The following is a 15,706-nucleotide window of genomic DNA, read 5'->3' on the forward strand; positions in this document are numbered from 1 at the left end:
GCCATTTCTATAGAATAAGAGAATTGTAGGCACACACCACATTTTCCTCTACAGGGATTTCTCAAAGAAGCCCTTAAAAATGTACATTTTCACTTCTTACCTTTATCCAGATTTCCAGGAGACACAGCATTTAAATCACCAAACTGTAAAACAATAGTCATTTGGGCAACAGTTACTACCACGTAGAATAAAATCATATTCTAACAGTCTGTGGCAAAAACACAAGTAGGACTTTTTAAGACTGTAAACCAGTGACCTTTTTGATCTCTAACTACCTGGGGTCACTCAATTTTCCAATCAAACTTGTCGAATTTGAACAGTTTAAATTGTGTCACAATTTAGCTGTCTTGGCCTCCTTGCAGAGAATAACAATTTTCTCTGCCTTCTGCGCTCCACTTTACTTTATTATTATTATTATTTCAACTTAGCAGTGAAGAGATGGGGCCCTGGCTGGCTTAGAGGGAAGTTGGATGTGGTGGGATAAATGTGGAAATTTGATGAAGCAGGACATGTCAGCTCCACCACCCATGGGCGGCCTAAAAGACCCCCTTAGGGTGCAATGTGACAGGGACTTGGTCCAGCCGCTTGGCTGAATTCTCTGTTTAAAGCTTTCACTAGTAGAAATGAAAAATGTAGCAGGGAACCCCAAAGTTCAGAGTATTTATTTTTTTAGAAAATCTTTGAGATTTCTTGTCTCGTAATTTGATGTTGTTATTTACTAAGATACCAAGATCCTATTTTTAAAAAGAAAGGCATCTGCTTGTTACTGATGCAACAATAAGGAATTTAAAACAATAGGAAGCAATTAATAACCTTCAGCTTTGATTTTGTTTTCTATCTTGGTTCAAAAGCTTAATGATATTTTTATCATGAGGAAATAGGTTTTAAGAGTCTCAGAGTGAACAAAGATGGATACTCTTAAAAAAAAGGGAATAGCAGAGGTAACCAAGTGGATCAGAAAAAGGTGATGTGAGACCTCAAAGCACCCACTTTTTAAATGGAGAACATTACTTCTGTAAAGCTGAGGATTCAGAATAACTCATTATAGAAATTTGGGTTTCTCTAGAGGCTTAGAAAGGGTGAGGCAGAAATTCTACTTACATTCAGAAGTTTGCTTATAAAGAGTTCCATGATAGGAGTTTTTTTTTCATCTACAAGGTATGTCTACAAAGTAATAAAACTGATCTTATTTTGCAAACATGTAACACATTTTTTTTTTTTTTAACCTACACATGTATTGTTCTTCATAATAGCTACCCCTTGGGAGCTTAGATATATATTCCAGTCCAAGGATCTGGAATTCCTCTTTAACAATTAATTTCAAGAGTTAGTTTATGTATCACTCCAGAAAGCCCATTTTGTTATTTTATATTCAGTTGTGACTGCAAATAACACTCCAAATTATATCGATTGCCCTTGGTCCTGGAACAATGTCTGATGACTCATCAAAATCTAATTCACCTCTGCCACAATTCAGGATATTCAAAATAGTATGTCATTTTACCCCATTATTTCTCAGCAGTTCGGGGGCAGTTTAAGAAGAGGCATGCCACAGCATTTTAAGCTATGGCAGCATGACCGGGATAAACATGTAGCCTTCCCAGGTGATTCAAGGGGACAAGGGCCTTTTGGGTCCATAACTCTTAGAATTTTTTTTTTTTAACTGTCCCATTACTCTGTAGTTACCTCCCATTGGGCAACAAATATAAAATCATAAATACTGAACTGTTGTTCTGAAGTTCTTCCTGATTCCATGGGTCAGAACCTTGTGTTAATCTAAATAAAAAGCACAGCTGAAATTATGCAAAAATTCTTGAATTAAAGAATATAAACAAGAACAAAAAAATCAAGGGGACCCTTTATCCATTTTTGGTATTATTAAAATAGTTTATAAAGAAAGAATGCCTGAAGCTGAAGGATTATTTAGAAGTGATTTCTAATTGATGCAACACAGTGAATTTATGTTTCTTTTAAATGAATACTATAATAACACTTAGTATCCAATTCTGGAAACAAGTTGGCAGTGATGAGCTTTAAGCATTTGCCTCTAAACCTAGAAAAAGCGAAGATTCCATTTGTTTCTGAAAAATCTCAAAAGGTTGAGACTAAAGTATTACTGCCATTAGTAATCAATAATATCACACAAAGTGGCTAAAACCAAACTCAGGACATACTGGGAAATTTTCTTCAAAAGAAACTGTTTTTGGCTGCTATTCAACCGAAATATGGCAACTTCCTTAATACAAAGATTTTCCACTAAACGTTCCTGCTTCATTCCAAAGAATACATTTGATTATTCAGGATGCTAAAAACAGAAAAACGAAACAAACCCCTCCCTCTAACCCCCCCCCCCCCACAACAATCAACATTTCAGTGGTAGCTATTATCATGAGTAAATAGATATTTGCATACTAAATGCTTTGTGCCTGTGGCCCCTGCTGTGCTGGACTCCATACAAGCAATCCGAGAGACCCATCAATGCCTCTAGGCGTCTCTGGGATCAGTAACAAAGTTGCACATGTACAGCAAGGAGAGAGAGTAGATTTAAAATAAAACTCTTGTGAATAAGAGGTAAGATTTTGATATCCAATAGAAAAGGTAAAGGTTTTTATATGTATTTCACATGTGAGGAAAAGAATACACATGGGATTCAGAAAAAAAACCACTTTACTCCTTACAGATTGGCTAAAACGAGGAGCATCCGTTCAATTCACTTATTATTCAATCATCTATTGGGAGCCAACTATGCGCCAACCATTGTGCCTGCCAATTCCAGTCAGTTAATCTGGAAATATCCCCTCTTTCTGAAGGTGAGTATCACAAGTTGGTTATATTACAAAGGACAGGTAGTTGAGCCAAAAAGTGAGGCAAGCTTCGAGAAGGGTGTAGAAGCACAGGCATATCAGAAGGGAAGTCAGCTGCGGGGGTTTGGGAAGGGGCAGCAGGTCCAGGCAGCAGGAAGGAAGGGCACGAACCAGAAACCACAGAGAAGGAAGAGATCCTGTGATTTGGATGAACAAAATGGCGGCTCTCGAGAAAGCAGGGAGATTGCCGTCAAGTTTTAGCTCCAGCAAATGGAAAAACTAACTTCCCTCGCCACACGGGGGCCTGGAGAGGCGGCTGTTTGTTGAGGTGGCATCTCAGAGCTCATAAAGGACTTTCAAGGTTCCGTGTATGCTGGGCTTTCTTTCAAATATTATGACCTCAAGTATCACTTTCTCAATATTGTTTCCTCAGACAGGCTTTTCCTGACAGCCCAGATAGGCATCTCCTATCCTGTCAGCTGTAATCATTTCCTTCAAAGCATCTGCCACCACATTCAACACTTAACTTTGTTTCCTCTTCTAACATCTGACTTGTTCCCAGGCCTGGGGCCAGGGCTGTGGGGGCCGGGGCCTGTGTCCTCCTCATAAACATACCCCAGAATCTACTATGGCACCTGACAGATAGTAAGGGCTGATTGCCTACCAGACGCATGAATTTGCTTCCTCATTTCAGCCTCAGAAAAACTTAAGAATTTGGCAAGATAGTGAGCTTAGATGTAATCTCATGGCCACTAAAAACAAATGGATTTATCTAACATTTGCAGGAGATGTGGTGGTAGGGGATTTGAGATCAGATATTCTGCACTCTCGAGTTAGGAACTTAAGGTGGGGGAGGAGGAAGAGGGGGTGGAGAGGGAGAGAGGCAGACAGATAGGGAGGGGGGAGTAGAGAGAGAGAGAGAGAGAGAGTGTATGTTCCATACATGGAGGGAAGAATACAAATTAAGGGGTTTAAAATGTGCTCTGGGGTTAGAAAGCATATGGCCTTTTGATGTAGGTGGGAATCAAAATTCTATAGATAAATTGGGGATGTTCTGAAGTAGAAACAGAATGGAACATAGAGGAAGCATACCTGTTGTTTCAGAAAGAAAAACCTCATTACCCCAGAAAGCATTTCCTCTGGGTCCCGACAGGGATCCTAATAATGTGCACCTTCCTGGACAACAGCAGACCAATAGATGTGGAGGGAGCCTGGGAGGCCACAACCTTGCAAGGAGAGTAGTAACGACTGGGAAGGGTTCAGTGGGCAACGGGGCAGGACAAGTACAGCTACAGGCAGGGCCCTTGAGGGGAGGTCCTGGTACAACCCTGACCCGTGGCCAAGCCGCTCAAGAGTGGTTCCTTACAAGACCCCCAGGTCTTGGGGCACCTGGGTGGCTCAGTGGTTGAGCATCTGCCTTCGGCTCAGGTTGTGATCCTGGGGTCCTGGATCGAGTCCCATGTCAGGCTCCCTGCAGGGAGCCTGCTTCTCCCTCTGCCTGTGTCTCTGCTTCTCTGTGTTTCTCATGAATAAATAAATAAAATAAAATAAAGGCCCCCAGGTCTACCACCTGCCACCATGAAAGGAGCCAGGTGCTGCTCAGGAGATGCAAACCCCAGGTGCCCCTAAGAGGCCACTGTGCATTGGATCTAGAAGCAGTGAATTTTTCACAGGGATGGAGGTAATGCTAGTACTCTGATACGTGGGAACGGGAACGGAAACAGTGCAGAGGAAGTCAGGGTGCAGAGAGCAAGCAGGAGGGAATCCATGGGGGCCCACAAAGCAGAGACTGGGGGGCAGGAGTCAGGGACAGAAGGAAAGAGAATTCAGGGCTGGGATGAAGACCTCACCCTTGGGGCCACTTTCCCTGCTGGATGAGTTTACCCCATCCCGGGGAGAGAGGGTTAGGGAGTCCTCATAACCACATCACCTTGGGCAGCCAGGTAAACAACCCCTCTAGAAGCAGTGTCCTACTAGAAAAAGCATCAGTGTATCCAGATCTACAGGCAGACAGATACAATCACACGCACACGCGGACATAGGCACACACGTTCTCTCTGTTCATTGCGACATTAGCTGTCCAAGTCTACAATCACCACACACAAGAGCGCCTAACTGGTTTACCTGGTGGCATCAAAACATGACAGTGTAGTCTAGAACAGGGGTTGCCAAACTTTATTTCAGTAAAGGGTCAGACAGTAAATACTGTAGTTTTTATAGTCTTGTTGCAATCACTCCAACCTGCCACTGTTGGGTAAAGATAGCCGGGGACAATAGGTACACGAATGGGCGTGACTGTGTGCCAATAAAATGTTATTTAGAATAATGGATGATGGGCTGAGTGTGGCTGGAAGAAGAACCTGCAAACCCTGGAAGATCTGCTCCACCTTACAAACAGTGGAAGGAAGGGAAGCTTTCGTCTTTAAGGAAGGCGTGGAGACTTGGGGCACAGGATGGCTACGGAAGCAGAAAGAGCTAGCACACCTGAGGCACGTGAGCATCAATGGGTCATAAGGAAAGAAACTAGGGTCAACTTCCAAGGATAGAAGCCAGTCGAAGGAATAGTTTTCATCTTTTCTGCAGAGGCTTGCCTGTATAGACAGAGATGGACCAAGGCTGGTATATAATTGTGGGAATTAGCAGGTGAACAGGGAAGATGTCTGGGGTGTGAGAAAAGATTGCAGGGAGGGTTGTAAGGAAAGAGACCAGGCCACGGGTGACGTGTGCTATTCGTTCAGATGGGGTGAGTCCCCCTAATGGGAAGCTTGTTCCAATTGGATGGTGGGAGATGTGAGGAGAGAGTCCGACAGCCTAAGTTCTCCCCCTGGTAAAAGCAAATGCAGGAGTTCAGAGGAAGATGGTTTTCAGGGTGGTGTCACTATTGCCGAAGCGATAGATATATGTTGAGCAGAAGAGGAAGTCAGGATGAATAAATATACTGGGAGAAGAGCCTACAACACGCAAGTCATAACTGATTTTATTCAAAGCAATATTAGCTTTCCTATTGTAATAGTTTCCTATGGCTACTGTCACAAATTGGCACAAACGTAGTGGCTCAAACAACACAGACTTACTATTTTTTAATGCTGGAGGTCAGAATTCCAAAGTGGGTCTTCCTGAGCTAAAATCAAGGTGTCGGCAGGGTTGTGTTTCTTTCTGCAGATTCTAAGGGAGAATTTCTTTCTTCCTTTTCCAGCTCCTTGAGGCTGCCCCCACCCGGGCTATGGCCTGTGTCCATCCCCAGAGCCAGCAACATCAGGCTGAATCTCTGGCTACATCACTCTGACTATTCTGCCTCTGTGTTCCACTTTTTAAAGACCCTTTGTGATCACCTTGGGGCCACCCAGACACTCCAGGATAATCTATCTCCTAATTTTAAGGTCAATGAATTAGTAACCTTAACTGCATCTGTAACCTAACATATTCATGGGTTCCAGGGATTAGGATGTAGACAGACATCTTTGGGAGCCCACGCTATTGCTTACCATGCATACCTAAGATATTTTGAATTTTTTTCTATTATTAGAGGAAACACACCCTCCAGATTAAGCTGATTAGAACACGGTAATTGCTTTCCTCAATTTTATCTTTTGTGTCCTTCCCCAGGGCGGGGTGGGATAGTACACAGCCATAAATTCATCTTTTATGGTATATTGGTCACTCAGGACATCTGTGTTTCATTTTTCATTTACAGACCTTCAATTTGATGTACAACTTTCTATCAGTCTGAAGGTTTTTTTATAGCATGCATTTCAAGCTCTAAGCTTGTGGAAACCACACACGTATACAAAATTTACCAGGATCAAAGAGCTAAAATGTGTTAGTAACATATATGATGGAAGTCATTCCAGACAAAAATGGAAATTGAAATTGAGGAAACCAAAAGCTATCGGAGAGTGGGCCAGAACAGCCCTGAGGCTCACATCCAAATGGAAGCCTATATGGCAACTCTAATGTCAAAGTTATACACTAAGATAGGGTACATACTGGTCTTTGGACAGTTTCATGAGGATTAACTTGTGCCACCAAACTATACCACAAGCAACCCCAAAGACCTCAGAAAGCCCACTTGTATCACTACCTGATGGCTACTCTTGCGAGTAGTCTTTACATAGATTCAGAATAAAGTGATGCTCTGATCTCATACTGCAGACCAGTTCTGCCAGCAGTGGCTAACTTTTGGTATACACATGTCGGGAAGAAATTCTGGATGTATGTGTACATCTTTCCAGTTTCTGCCAATGAATTGTTTGCTCTAGGAAAGAGATCTCTAAGCTGTCATAGACACTAAAAGCAGATAACTGTAAAATTCTTCTGAAGTGGTTTTTATCTCAGAGTTGGAATAAGATGTCTCTTTGGGACTGACTTTTACTTTTTAGCTTGAATAAATTACACATATATAGTAACTGTATATATAATACATTCTCTCCCCATGTCACAAGACCTTTTACTCATTCCTACTAGTTAAAATTTGACACAAGTCTAGTTATTATTATCTAATTATGTTTATACTTCTTCCCTAATATTGCCATTTTTTTCCTAATTGACTTATTTCTGTCTTCTATTTTGTTGGCGGTGTTTTACAAAGCATTGAATTAGTTTGCCTCTGATTACCACTTTGGCTCCATCCCAAAGAATGCTGTTGGATTCTTTGTTAATTCCATGAATCATTTGATTCAACATTCAAAAATTGTCTACAGGCTTTTCTCCCCCCTCACAATATAGTTTTATTAAAGTCTTCACATGTCTTTTACATTATCTGTTTTATGCATTTCAACTTCTAAGCTCACCTTTATATGGTCAAGAACACGATGGTCTAATTGTACGCATTATTACTTGGATTGTCAGTGCCAAATCAATATTTAAAAATCTAATCTAGGGATCCCTGGGTGGCTCAGTGGTTTGGTGCCTGCCTTCAGCCCAGGGCGTGATCCTGGAGTCCCGGGATCGAGTCCCATATCGGGCTCCCTGTGTGGAGCCTGCTTCTCCCTCTGCCTGTCTCTCTCTCTGTCTCTTATGAATAAATAAAATCTTTACAAAAAAATCTAATCTGGAATAGAAGGCAGTCAAATATAGTCTCTCCTGAGACACATAGCTATACACATAGCTTCAGATCTATACCCACCTTGTAGGAAGGAAATGGAACTAATAAAAATCAGGTAGCTGGTATGTGCCAGTCTGCCCATCCACTCCATCTACCTACCTACACCTACTTACCGATGCCTAACTGCATACCCACCTAATTTTATTTTCACAACAGCCTTGTGAGGGAATGGTCCTCATGCTTATTCTGTTGATGAGAAAACTAAGATAAGGATATATGTAACTTGCCCAGGTTGCAAAGGTATTAGATGGGAAAACAAGCAGCACAGAACAGGAGGAACCACAACAGATCTGGAGCCAGCCTGTCCTGGGTTTGAATCACAACTCCACCACTATCCCCTATGGGATTCTAGACATGTCACTCATCTAATCTTAGATCTCCTTTTTTAATGAAATAGACAGCCTACTGTCTTCAAAACTCAGTTTTCAAATATTAGCAATAAAGTCTTAGAATTCCATGCAACCATGAGGCCATAAGATAGTGACTTCAAATAAAATGCCTCTAGTTGAGTGGGGCTACCAGGTGTGCTGCCTGAGAATGGAAGTGTTCCTTAGGCCCTGACTTGAGGGCTTGATGTTTATGACCTCAATCTAGGGTTGAAGGTGAAGTCAGTTATGTGCTGATCAAGGACTTAATGACTCACACAAGTACCAAGAGAAGGGCTGTCCTAAGCACGGATGGTATGTGTGTGTGTTTAGCAGAATGGAGATGATTACATCATGAGAAATAGCTGATGAGCTCAGGCGACTATCAGCATGTAAATCCTGCCCTAAAAGTTGCTTCTCTCTCTGCTCTTCTGAGAAGTCAACGAAGGAAGAAACAGACAGCTTTAAAGCTTTCCCTCCATGGAAGCAGCAAGATGGTTCACATGCAGATTTGGAACTTCCTGACCCAACTCTAATCTTTCAACATTCTATACTTAGCTTGAACTTTGTAAAGTTCTGAATTTTATAAATCTTACATAGCTGGGCAATCTCCTATGATAGTTCTATTAAATGAAGTTAGTAGAACTTAATCACAAGGGGCACCTGGGTAGCTCAGTTGGTTAAGTGCCTTCAGCTCAGATCATGATCCCAGGATCCTGGGATCAAGCCCTGCATTGGGCTCCTTGCTCAGCAAGGGGGTCTGCTTCTCCATCTGCCCTTCCTCTTTACTCATGCTCTCTCTCAAAATAAATAAATAAATAAATAAATAAAATCTTTTTTTTTTTTTTTTTTTAAAGAACTTAATCACAAAAGGATTAGTTAGTGGCAACTATTTTGAATGTTTGAGATGGTGGAGAGAAAGGTCTTGAAAATTCAATCATAATGGATTTCAGAGAATTATGATTTTCTAGAAACGTCTTCCAAATGAGAACCAAATTAATCAAAGCAGTGTAGGTAATGAAGTAAGAACTAAGCTTTAGTTCCTTTTGATGGAAAAAAGTAGTTTTAACAACAGGAACATTTAAGAGTACCAATAGGCCAAACTGAGAAGAGCTTCTGTCCTGAGCCCCACACTATGGAGAGCCCTGCCCTGGCCATGTCTATGTCAATATTTTCTGAGTGGATCCAGGAGGAGCCTGAGAATTTTACCCTTAAACTCAGCCTTCTTAGTTGTGATCAAGACATCTTTATCAACCTCAGCGGATGGAAGAGATTCTACTTACAGTTTGACTCATAACTTTCTAAATGTTTAGACATACGGGTACCACAGACCTTGCAAATATTAGGGTTCAGCCTGGAAGCATATCCTTATGTGAATAAAACCGTGGGTTAAAAAGAAAGAACTCTGGTGCCTCTAACTTAAGACAGACTTCATTGAAGGTCACATTTGTCATCTAAGAGGAAATCTTGGCATTGGTTTATTATGTGAGAGAAGTACTTTTTTAAGATTTAATTTATTTGAGAGAGAGAGAGAGAAAGAGAGTCAGCATGAGGGGCAGAGGGAGAAGCAGACTCCCCACTGAGCAAGGAGCCCGATGTAGGGGCTGGACCCCGGGACCCCGGGATCATTACCTGAGCCAAAGGCAGAAGCTTAACCAACTGAGCCACCCAGTCAGTCACCTGAGAGGAGGACTTCTTGATTTTAATTATACCACCTCTCTACCTCTCTTTTTAGAAATTATTAACTGGACAGACTTTGGGGGTGGGGACATGGAAACATGTTTTCTCTATACCAAGTAGTGTGAATCAGGTTTGAAGTGCTTGTAGTATCAAAACACCTGACCCAGATACTTGTAGAAAATCTCTCACATTTACGAAAGTGTATTTTATGATGAATAGCAGAAAACAACTCCTGTGAATTGAGGACCTTGTGGTCTCCAACAAAACCTATTTCTTTATCTGAAGCCCATAATCACCATCATCATCCGTTTGTAAGCAAAGCCACCAGGACAGTGGCCAGGCCAGAGCCACCTGAGCAGGGCACGGGATAACAGAGTGTAGCACAGAGGCCAGCAGAGGGAGCTGTCACGCTTAATCTCTGCCTTCTACGCCTAGCTAGCTCAGCATTTGGGGACACCGTTTGGGTCCGTTTGTCCGTTTGGGGACACCGGGCTCTTTCCTAAGCAAAATGTGCCGAGATTTGTTTCCTGACGTGTCCAATGACCATTTTAGTTCTTGAAGTATGTTAAGAATTCTCCAACGATTTCATACTCTTTTCCCACTTCCAAACTCTTCAGGAACACTAATCTCTGGTCAAAAAGCACCTCTGAATGCCCAACTTGATGGAGGAGGTCTCTGAAATGTTGACTGACGCATCCTGGGGAGAAGGAGAACTTCTTGGTCTCGTTTTATTTTCCTGATAAAAGAATCCAATGTGTCAGTCGTGAAATCCAATGAGAAGGTCTACAAATTGGTAGTCTGTCTTTCCATCATTCTTTTGTACTTCCTTTCTTGAGTGAGCATGTTTTGAACACCTGTAGGAGGACTGTGTGTAGACCATGGTTATAAGCAAAAGTCCATTCCCTCAAGAGGTTACAGCCCAGAGCAAGCAAAAAGGAAACTGAGCAGAGGTTGCTAATGAGCAGGGATCCCAGAGTGAAAGGCTGTGGCCCCAGGCAGCTGAGTCAATAGGTGCTTTCCTCAAACACAAAGAGAGAAAGGAACAGAAAGACAAACCAGGAAAGAGGAGGAGAGCTGGGAGAGCTCTACAAAGCCAGTTCTTAGCAACTTGGGGATGAAGGTGTGGAAGAGAGGGTCATCCGTGTCTCTCCTCTGGGAGGTCACTAGCGTCATTTATTTTCAAGGTGTCAGAACTGTGCTTACGTAGAGAAGCAGATTTACAGCTAAAAGCAAACTACAGATTCCAAAATAATGATTTTGACTTAGGTCTGGTCTGTGGGTGGATTCAGAGGCGCTGCAGGGTGTAATTTGTTGGTGGTGTTGTTTCCTGGCAGATTCAGCCTTCCAACTGCAATTTCGCTTAGACTAATATTCCCGTTAGTTTGCATATTCTAGACATCTAAAGAACAAAAAGTGGGAAGGGAAAGGGTGGTAGGACGATCAAGACGCATCCTGTAATGCAGAGGAAAGAGGCCCTGGAACAAAATAATGAAAGCTTACCCGCTAGGCATCTGGTGTGTATGTTGTGGTGAGTGTGCATGTATTTGGGGGAGGTGAATGGCACAGATGGAAATAAATTAGTCCCCATTTGAATCTGTCTGCAAACAAGTTACACGGTGAAAAATTAAAACGTGTACTGAACCCATTTGGCGCTCTGGGGCAAGACCCACTTTTCTACCACTTGGTAGTTAGTTCTGCTTTGGGGAAAACTTTCAACCTGTCTTCCTCGCAGGTGAAGTGGGGGGTAGGGGGTGCAGACACTAACATCTTTTTGCAAAACAATTCCTCAACACCCATTAATTAAATATTAGTAAACATTAATAAGCTTTATTAGAACAAAAAACAGTATAACTTTCAACAAGTATTCATGACTTTTTCTAAGCCACTGCTGTTCCAAGATGGAACTTTTTTCTGCAAAGTGATTTTAACCTGAGATACAATTCATTCGTTTTAAAATATCCTATAACAAATCTATTATTCCACAGGTACATTTTCAGTGTATTCCCTGGTTGCACAAGAGTAATATTCACTGAAATTTATTTTTCATTAGTTTGATTTTACCTTAAAAATCTATGCTTATTTACCATGATTACACTTCTACCAAATGGAACTTTTTCACTCAACTTTTATTCTAAAAGCTTGCCTTGTGAATTATTATTGCTCTGGTCCAATTTTTAGGTTTTGAAGATTTTTTTTTTCCCTTTCTACTTTGAGTACATCAACTTTGATAAATTCAAGACATTTTTCTTTTGATGGTATATTCTTAAGGGTTCTCCATTTTTTCCCCTAAAAACTACTACTAAAACATCATTTTTTCCGTATTGATATTCATATTTGAACAACTGAAGCATCTTTTGGTTCCTATTTTTTACTTCAAAAGATTGGTTATATAGATGGCTTAGATGTAATATTAAATAAGTATAATTAAATTATGACAGAATTTAAATACATTTAATAAGTTAAATATAAAAATATCACAGAAAATCATTTTATGAAGCATTCAAATTTACAGACTCAGTGAATATATTAATGGACTATGTATATTTTAAGGAAATAAACTTCTAAACAGATTCCAAATAGTCATAAAATTCAAATAAAATGATAGTTTCCTGCTCAATTTTTGTCAAGGCCACACAAAAGCCCTGATTTTTAGAAATTTTTATTTAACAGGTGTGCAAACAGATGCAACTTGTTTATTTTCTTCATACTTTAAAATTTCACCACTCCCAGAGAGTCTCTGGGTATATTTATATATATTAAAGTTCAAAAAATTACATAATTTTAGCAGCAAATAAATTCTGTTTCCTTTTTATCATCCAGGCAAAAAATATAATCATGAGACTCTGGAATTGCACGTGCTTTAAATAACTTGCTAGTCAGCATTACTGTGGCAGCAGACTGACATTTAGAAGAAAACGTGTTGGGGTGGGATGCTGTTTCTGTTTCATTTGGGGGTGCTGTTATGTGGTGGTCTTTATATCAACAACTGATACGGTAGTGTAACAAGGCATGCAAGGGGATGCAAAAATACCGGTTTTGCACACTTGTATACTGTGTTTATATGTAAAACATGAATTGGTCTCTCCTGCCTGTACAAAAAATGTAAACAATGTTAATCTTAAAATTTGTTGATTTCTCATTAATGAAGATATATTAACTGTCCCTAAGTCACTTGAAAAAGAAAACCTTTCCCCTTACTTTGGGATCTAGTTGGCTGTCTGTTTCCTCTCTCAAATAAAGCACACATAAGGCAGAACCACTGTCTGGCCAAGTTTGGGTAAGACTCCCAACCGTTCTTGCTCCCATCTAGCCTATCCTGCAGCAAGTCATAAGCACGGTGGATTAATGGCAAGAACTCTGGGGTCAGGCTGCTTGGTTTGGGTCTGACTCACAACTTCGCGGTGGTGTGACCTTAGCGAGCTATTTGATGGCTCTGGGTCTCAAGTCATGGTTTGTAAAATATATATTATTTTATACATGGATAATCGTATTCATTCATAGGGTTGTTCTGAATTGTTAATATGCATAAGGCGCTTAGAAGAGTGCTCTGCACATAAGTAGTATGTGAGTGTAGTCTTCACCTGAAGTTTTGGGCTTTCTTTCCTCATCCAATCCTTTCCTCATCCAATCCTACCTCTTCTCTACTGATGGTGTGTATTTGGACCCCCTGGTGCTTGATCCTCAGATTTTCCATGGAAAGTTCCCCTTGGTCACACTCCCTTCCAATGCAGGCAGGACCTGTGTGCACATCTCCGTACAACCCCTACTCCCAAATTCTAACTTCACATAGTTAACTCCTTTTGCCCTCTCAATCTCATGTCAAACATCACTGCTGGGGGAAAGCCTTCCCTGGCCCTCCTAGGCTAGCTTAAGGCCTCCTGCTTCGAATATTCCTATTTCTCTAATTTTAAAGCTCAACAGTTATGTGAATATTTAGTACATATGAATCCCTGACTAAAATGCAAGCTTCCTGAATGCAGGATCAAAATTCATTTTATTCATCACTATAACCCAATCATTATAGCACTTGGTATAGTAGGTGTGTAAGAAATATCTGTTACATAAATGAATAAATTAATGTTGGAGATGAGTCTGAGACTCAACATAAGTGAACAAGATTTGCCTAAAATTATACCATTAAAAATGACAAAATTGTCAGGAGAATGAGATTCTCCTGCCTCAATGACCTCCATTATTTCTAGGGCATTAAATCTTTACTTACACATATCATACAAAGAACCATGTGATTTAAGTACAGTGCAGGTTCTAGCATGAAAAGTAAAAGTACAGATCACAGAGAACAGGAGTATCTAAGGTAGTTTGGAGGAACTGGGCCCCCCTGAGGAAGTGATATTTAAGACGTGAAGCAGGAGTTACAATGAGCAAGAGGAACTGGGCAGAAAGTTCCTGATAGAAAGAATCACTTATGCAGGAATACAATGATGAGCAAAGCTGGGTGAATAAGAACAGAGAAAAGACCACTGTGATTGCAACAAATGGCACAGGAAGAGGGAGGCTGAGGTTAATCTGAGGGGCAGGGCCAGATCAAGCATGACCTCGTGTACCAAGGAAAGAATTTTGTTCCTCAAGTAACAGGACAGATTACTACTGATAGGGTCTAAGTAGGGGTAACATGACCAACTCTGCACTTATGTAAGGTGATACTGACTGCCCTAGGGGAGGTTTGGGAAAGAGCAGACTTACTAATTGGGTGGACATAGGGGTCAAGTCAGAAAGTCGTGTAAAAGATGATGCTCAGATGTCCAGCATGATCAACTGAGAATTATGGTACCATTTACTGAGAAAGAGCCATTAGCAGATAGATCAAGAGTTTAGTTTCATTAAGTATGTAATAGGCTCTCAATAAATAGTGAGAACTATTATTGTGTTTGTGATTGCTGTTGTTATTGATGACTGAAAACCAATTGCTCCAACTGAGGGTAATGGTGACTTCTATGGATTTCAATGGATTGGGGTCTGAGGTGTTGTTCCCACTGTGTACACAGTCACTTCTGGACTTGGTGTTTGGGAGGAGGGATCACCTAGGGGCAAATGCAGCTGAGCCTCAACATGGAAAAGCCTTTTGGACCTCCAATCTGATTTCTCGGGTAGGCGTAGGATAACATGGGAGTAACACATGAGAAAATAGCCTTCTGTTTTCTTGAATTTCCTTTTCCTTTTCCCAAGAATCAAGAAATTTTAGATACGAAAATATGACCATGACCTCCAGGTCTATAATGGCCAACAGATCTATGAGGCCACCAAGGTTGTATGAGGAGAACAAACCTATAAAATTAGTCTTGATTGGCCTGGGCTGAATAATGGGATGAGTGCAGACAACTCAAAGGACTGTCCTATCATTTGGGTAAGGAGAGATGAAGCAAAGAAATCAAGAGGTGTGCTTAGATCTTTTGATTTACAGAAGGTATTTTATACCTCATTTTCTAATCTAGATTTTATTCCTATCATATCTTGACCTCAGGTGGGAAAGCATCATACTCATTTACACTGTTTACATAAAGTAAAAAAACAAAACAAAACAAAAGAACGCCTCTCAGCCTGGTTAGTTGGCAGTACTGACTATAAGAGACCCTATCTTAACCCTGGTGAGTCAGCGCTGCTTATATAAGTGTGTGAGGTGCTTGCTGAGTCCTCACACGGTGTGACGGCTCCACTGTCCTTGTACCCTCAAGATGCAAAGACCACATGTCAGGATTAGCTACATGTGTTCATCAGAATCCCTGTTATCATTA

General features: G+C 41.0%; 1 protein-coding gene across 40 annotated transcripts in view; it reads right to left on the reverse strand.

Annotated features, from left to right (window-relative positions):
* RFX3 (regulatory factor X3) overlaps positions 1–15,706 on the reverse strand; it is a 288,998-nt gene that overhangs the window by 11,027 nt on the left and 262,265 nt on the right. For 36 of the 40 annotated variants that reach the window (XM_035712800.2, XM_025423429.3, XM_025423449.3 and 33 more), the window contains 2 exons: positions 1,102–1,164; positions 101–143 (listed from right to left, as the gene is read on the reverse strand). In XM_035712800.2, coding sequence (XP_035568693.1) covers positions 101–143; positions 1,102–1,164 — 106 coding nt within the window. Of the gene's footprint in view, positions 1–100; positions 144–1,101; positions 1,165–1,743; positions 1,777–15,706 lie in introns of those variants that run through there. The other 4 variants (XM_049092573.1, XM_035712802.2, XM_025423456.3 and 1 more) reach the window with 2 other exon arrangements.

Source organism: Canis lupus, chromosome 1, assembly GCF_003254725.2.
Source record: "Canis lupus dingo isolate Sandy chromosome 1, ASM325472v2, whole genome shotgun sequence".
Lineage (NCBI taxonomy): Eukaryota > Metazoa > Chordata > Mammalia > Carnivora > Canidae > Canis > Canis lupus.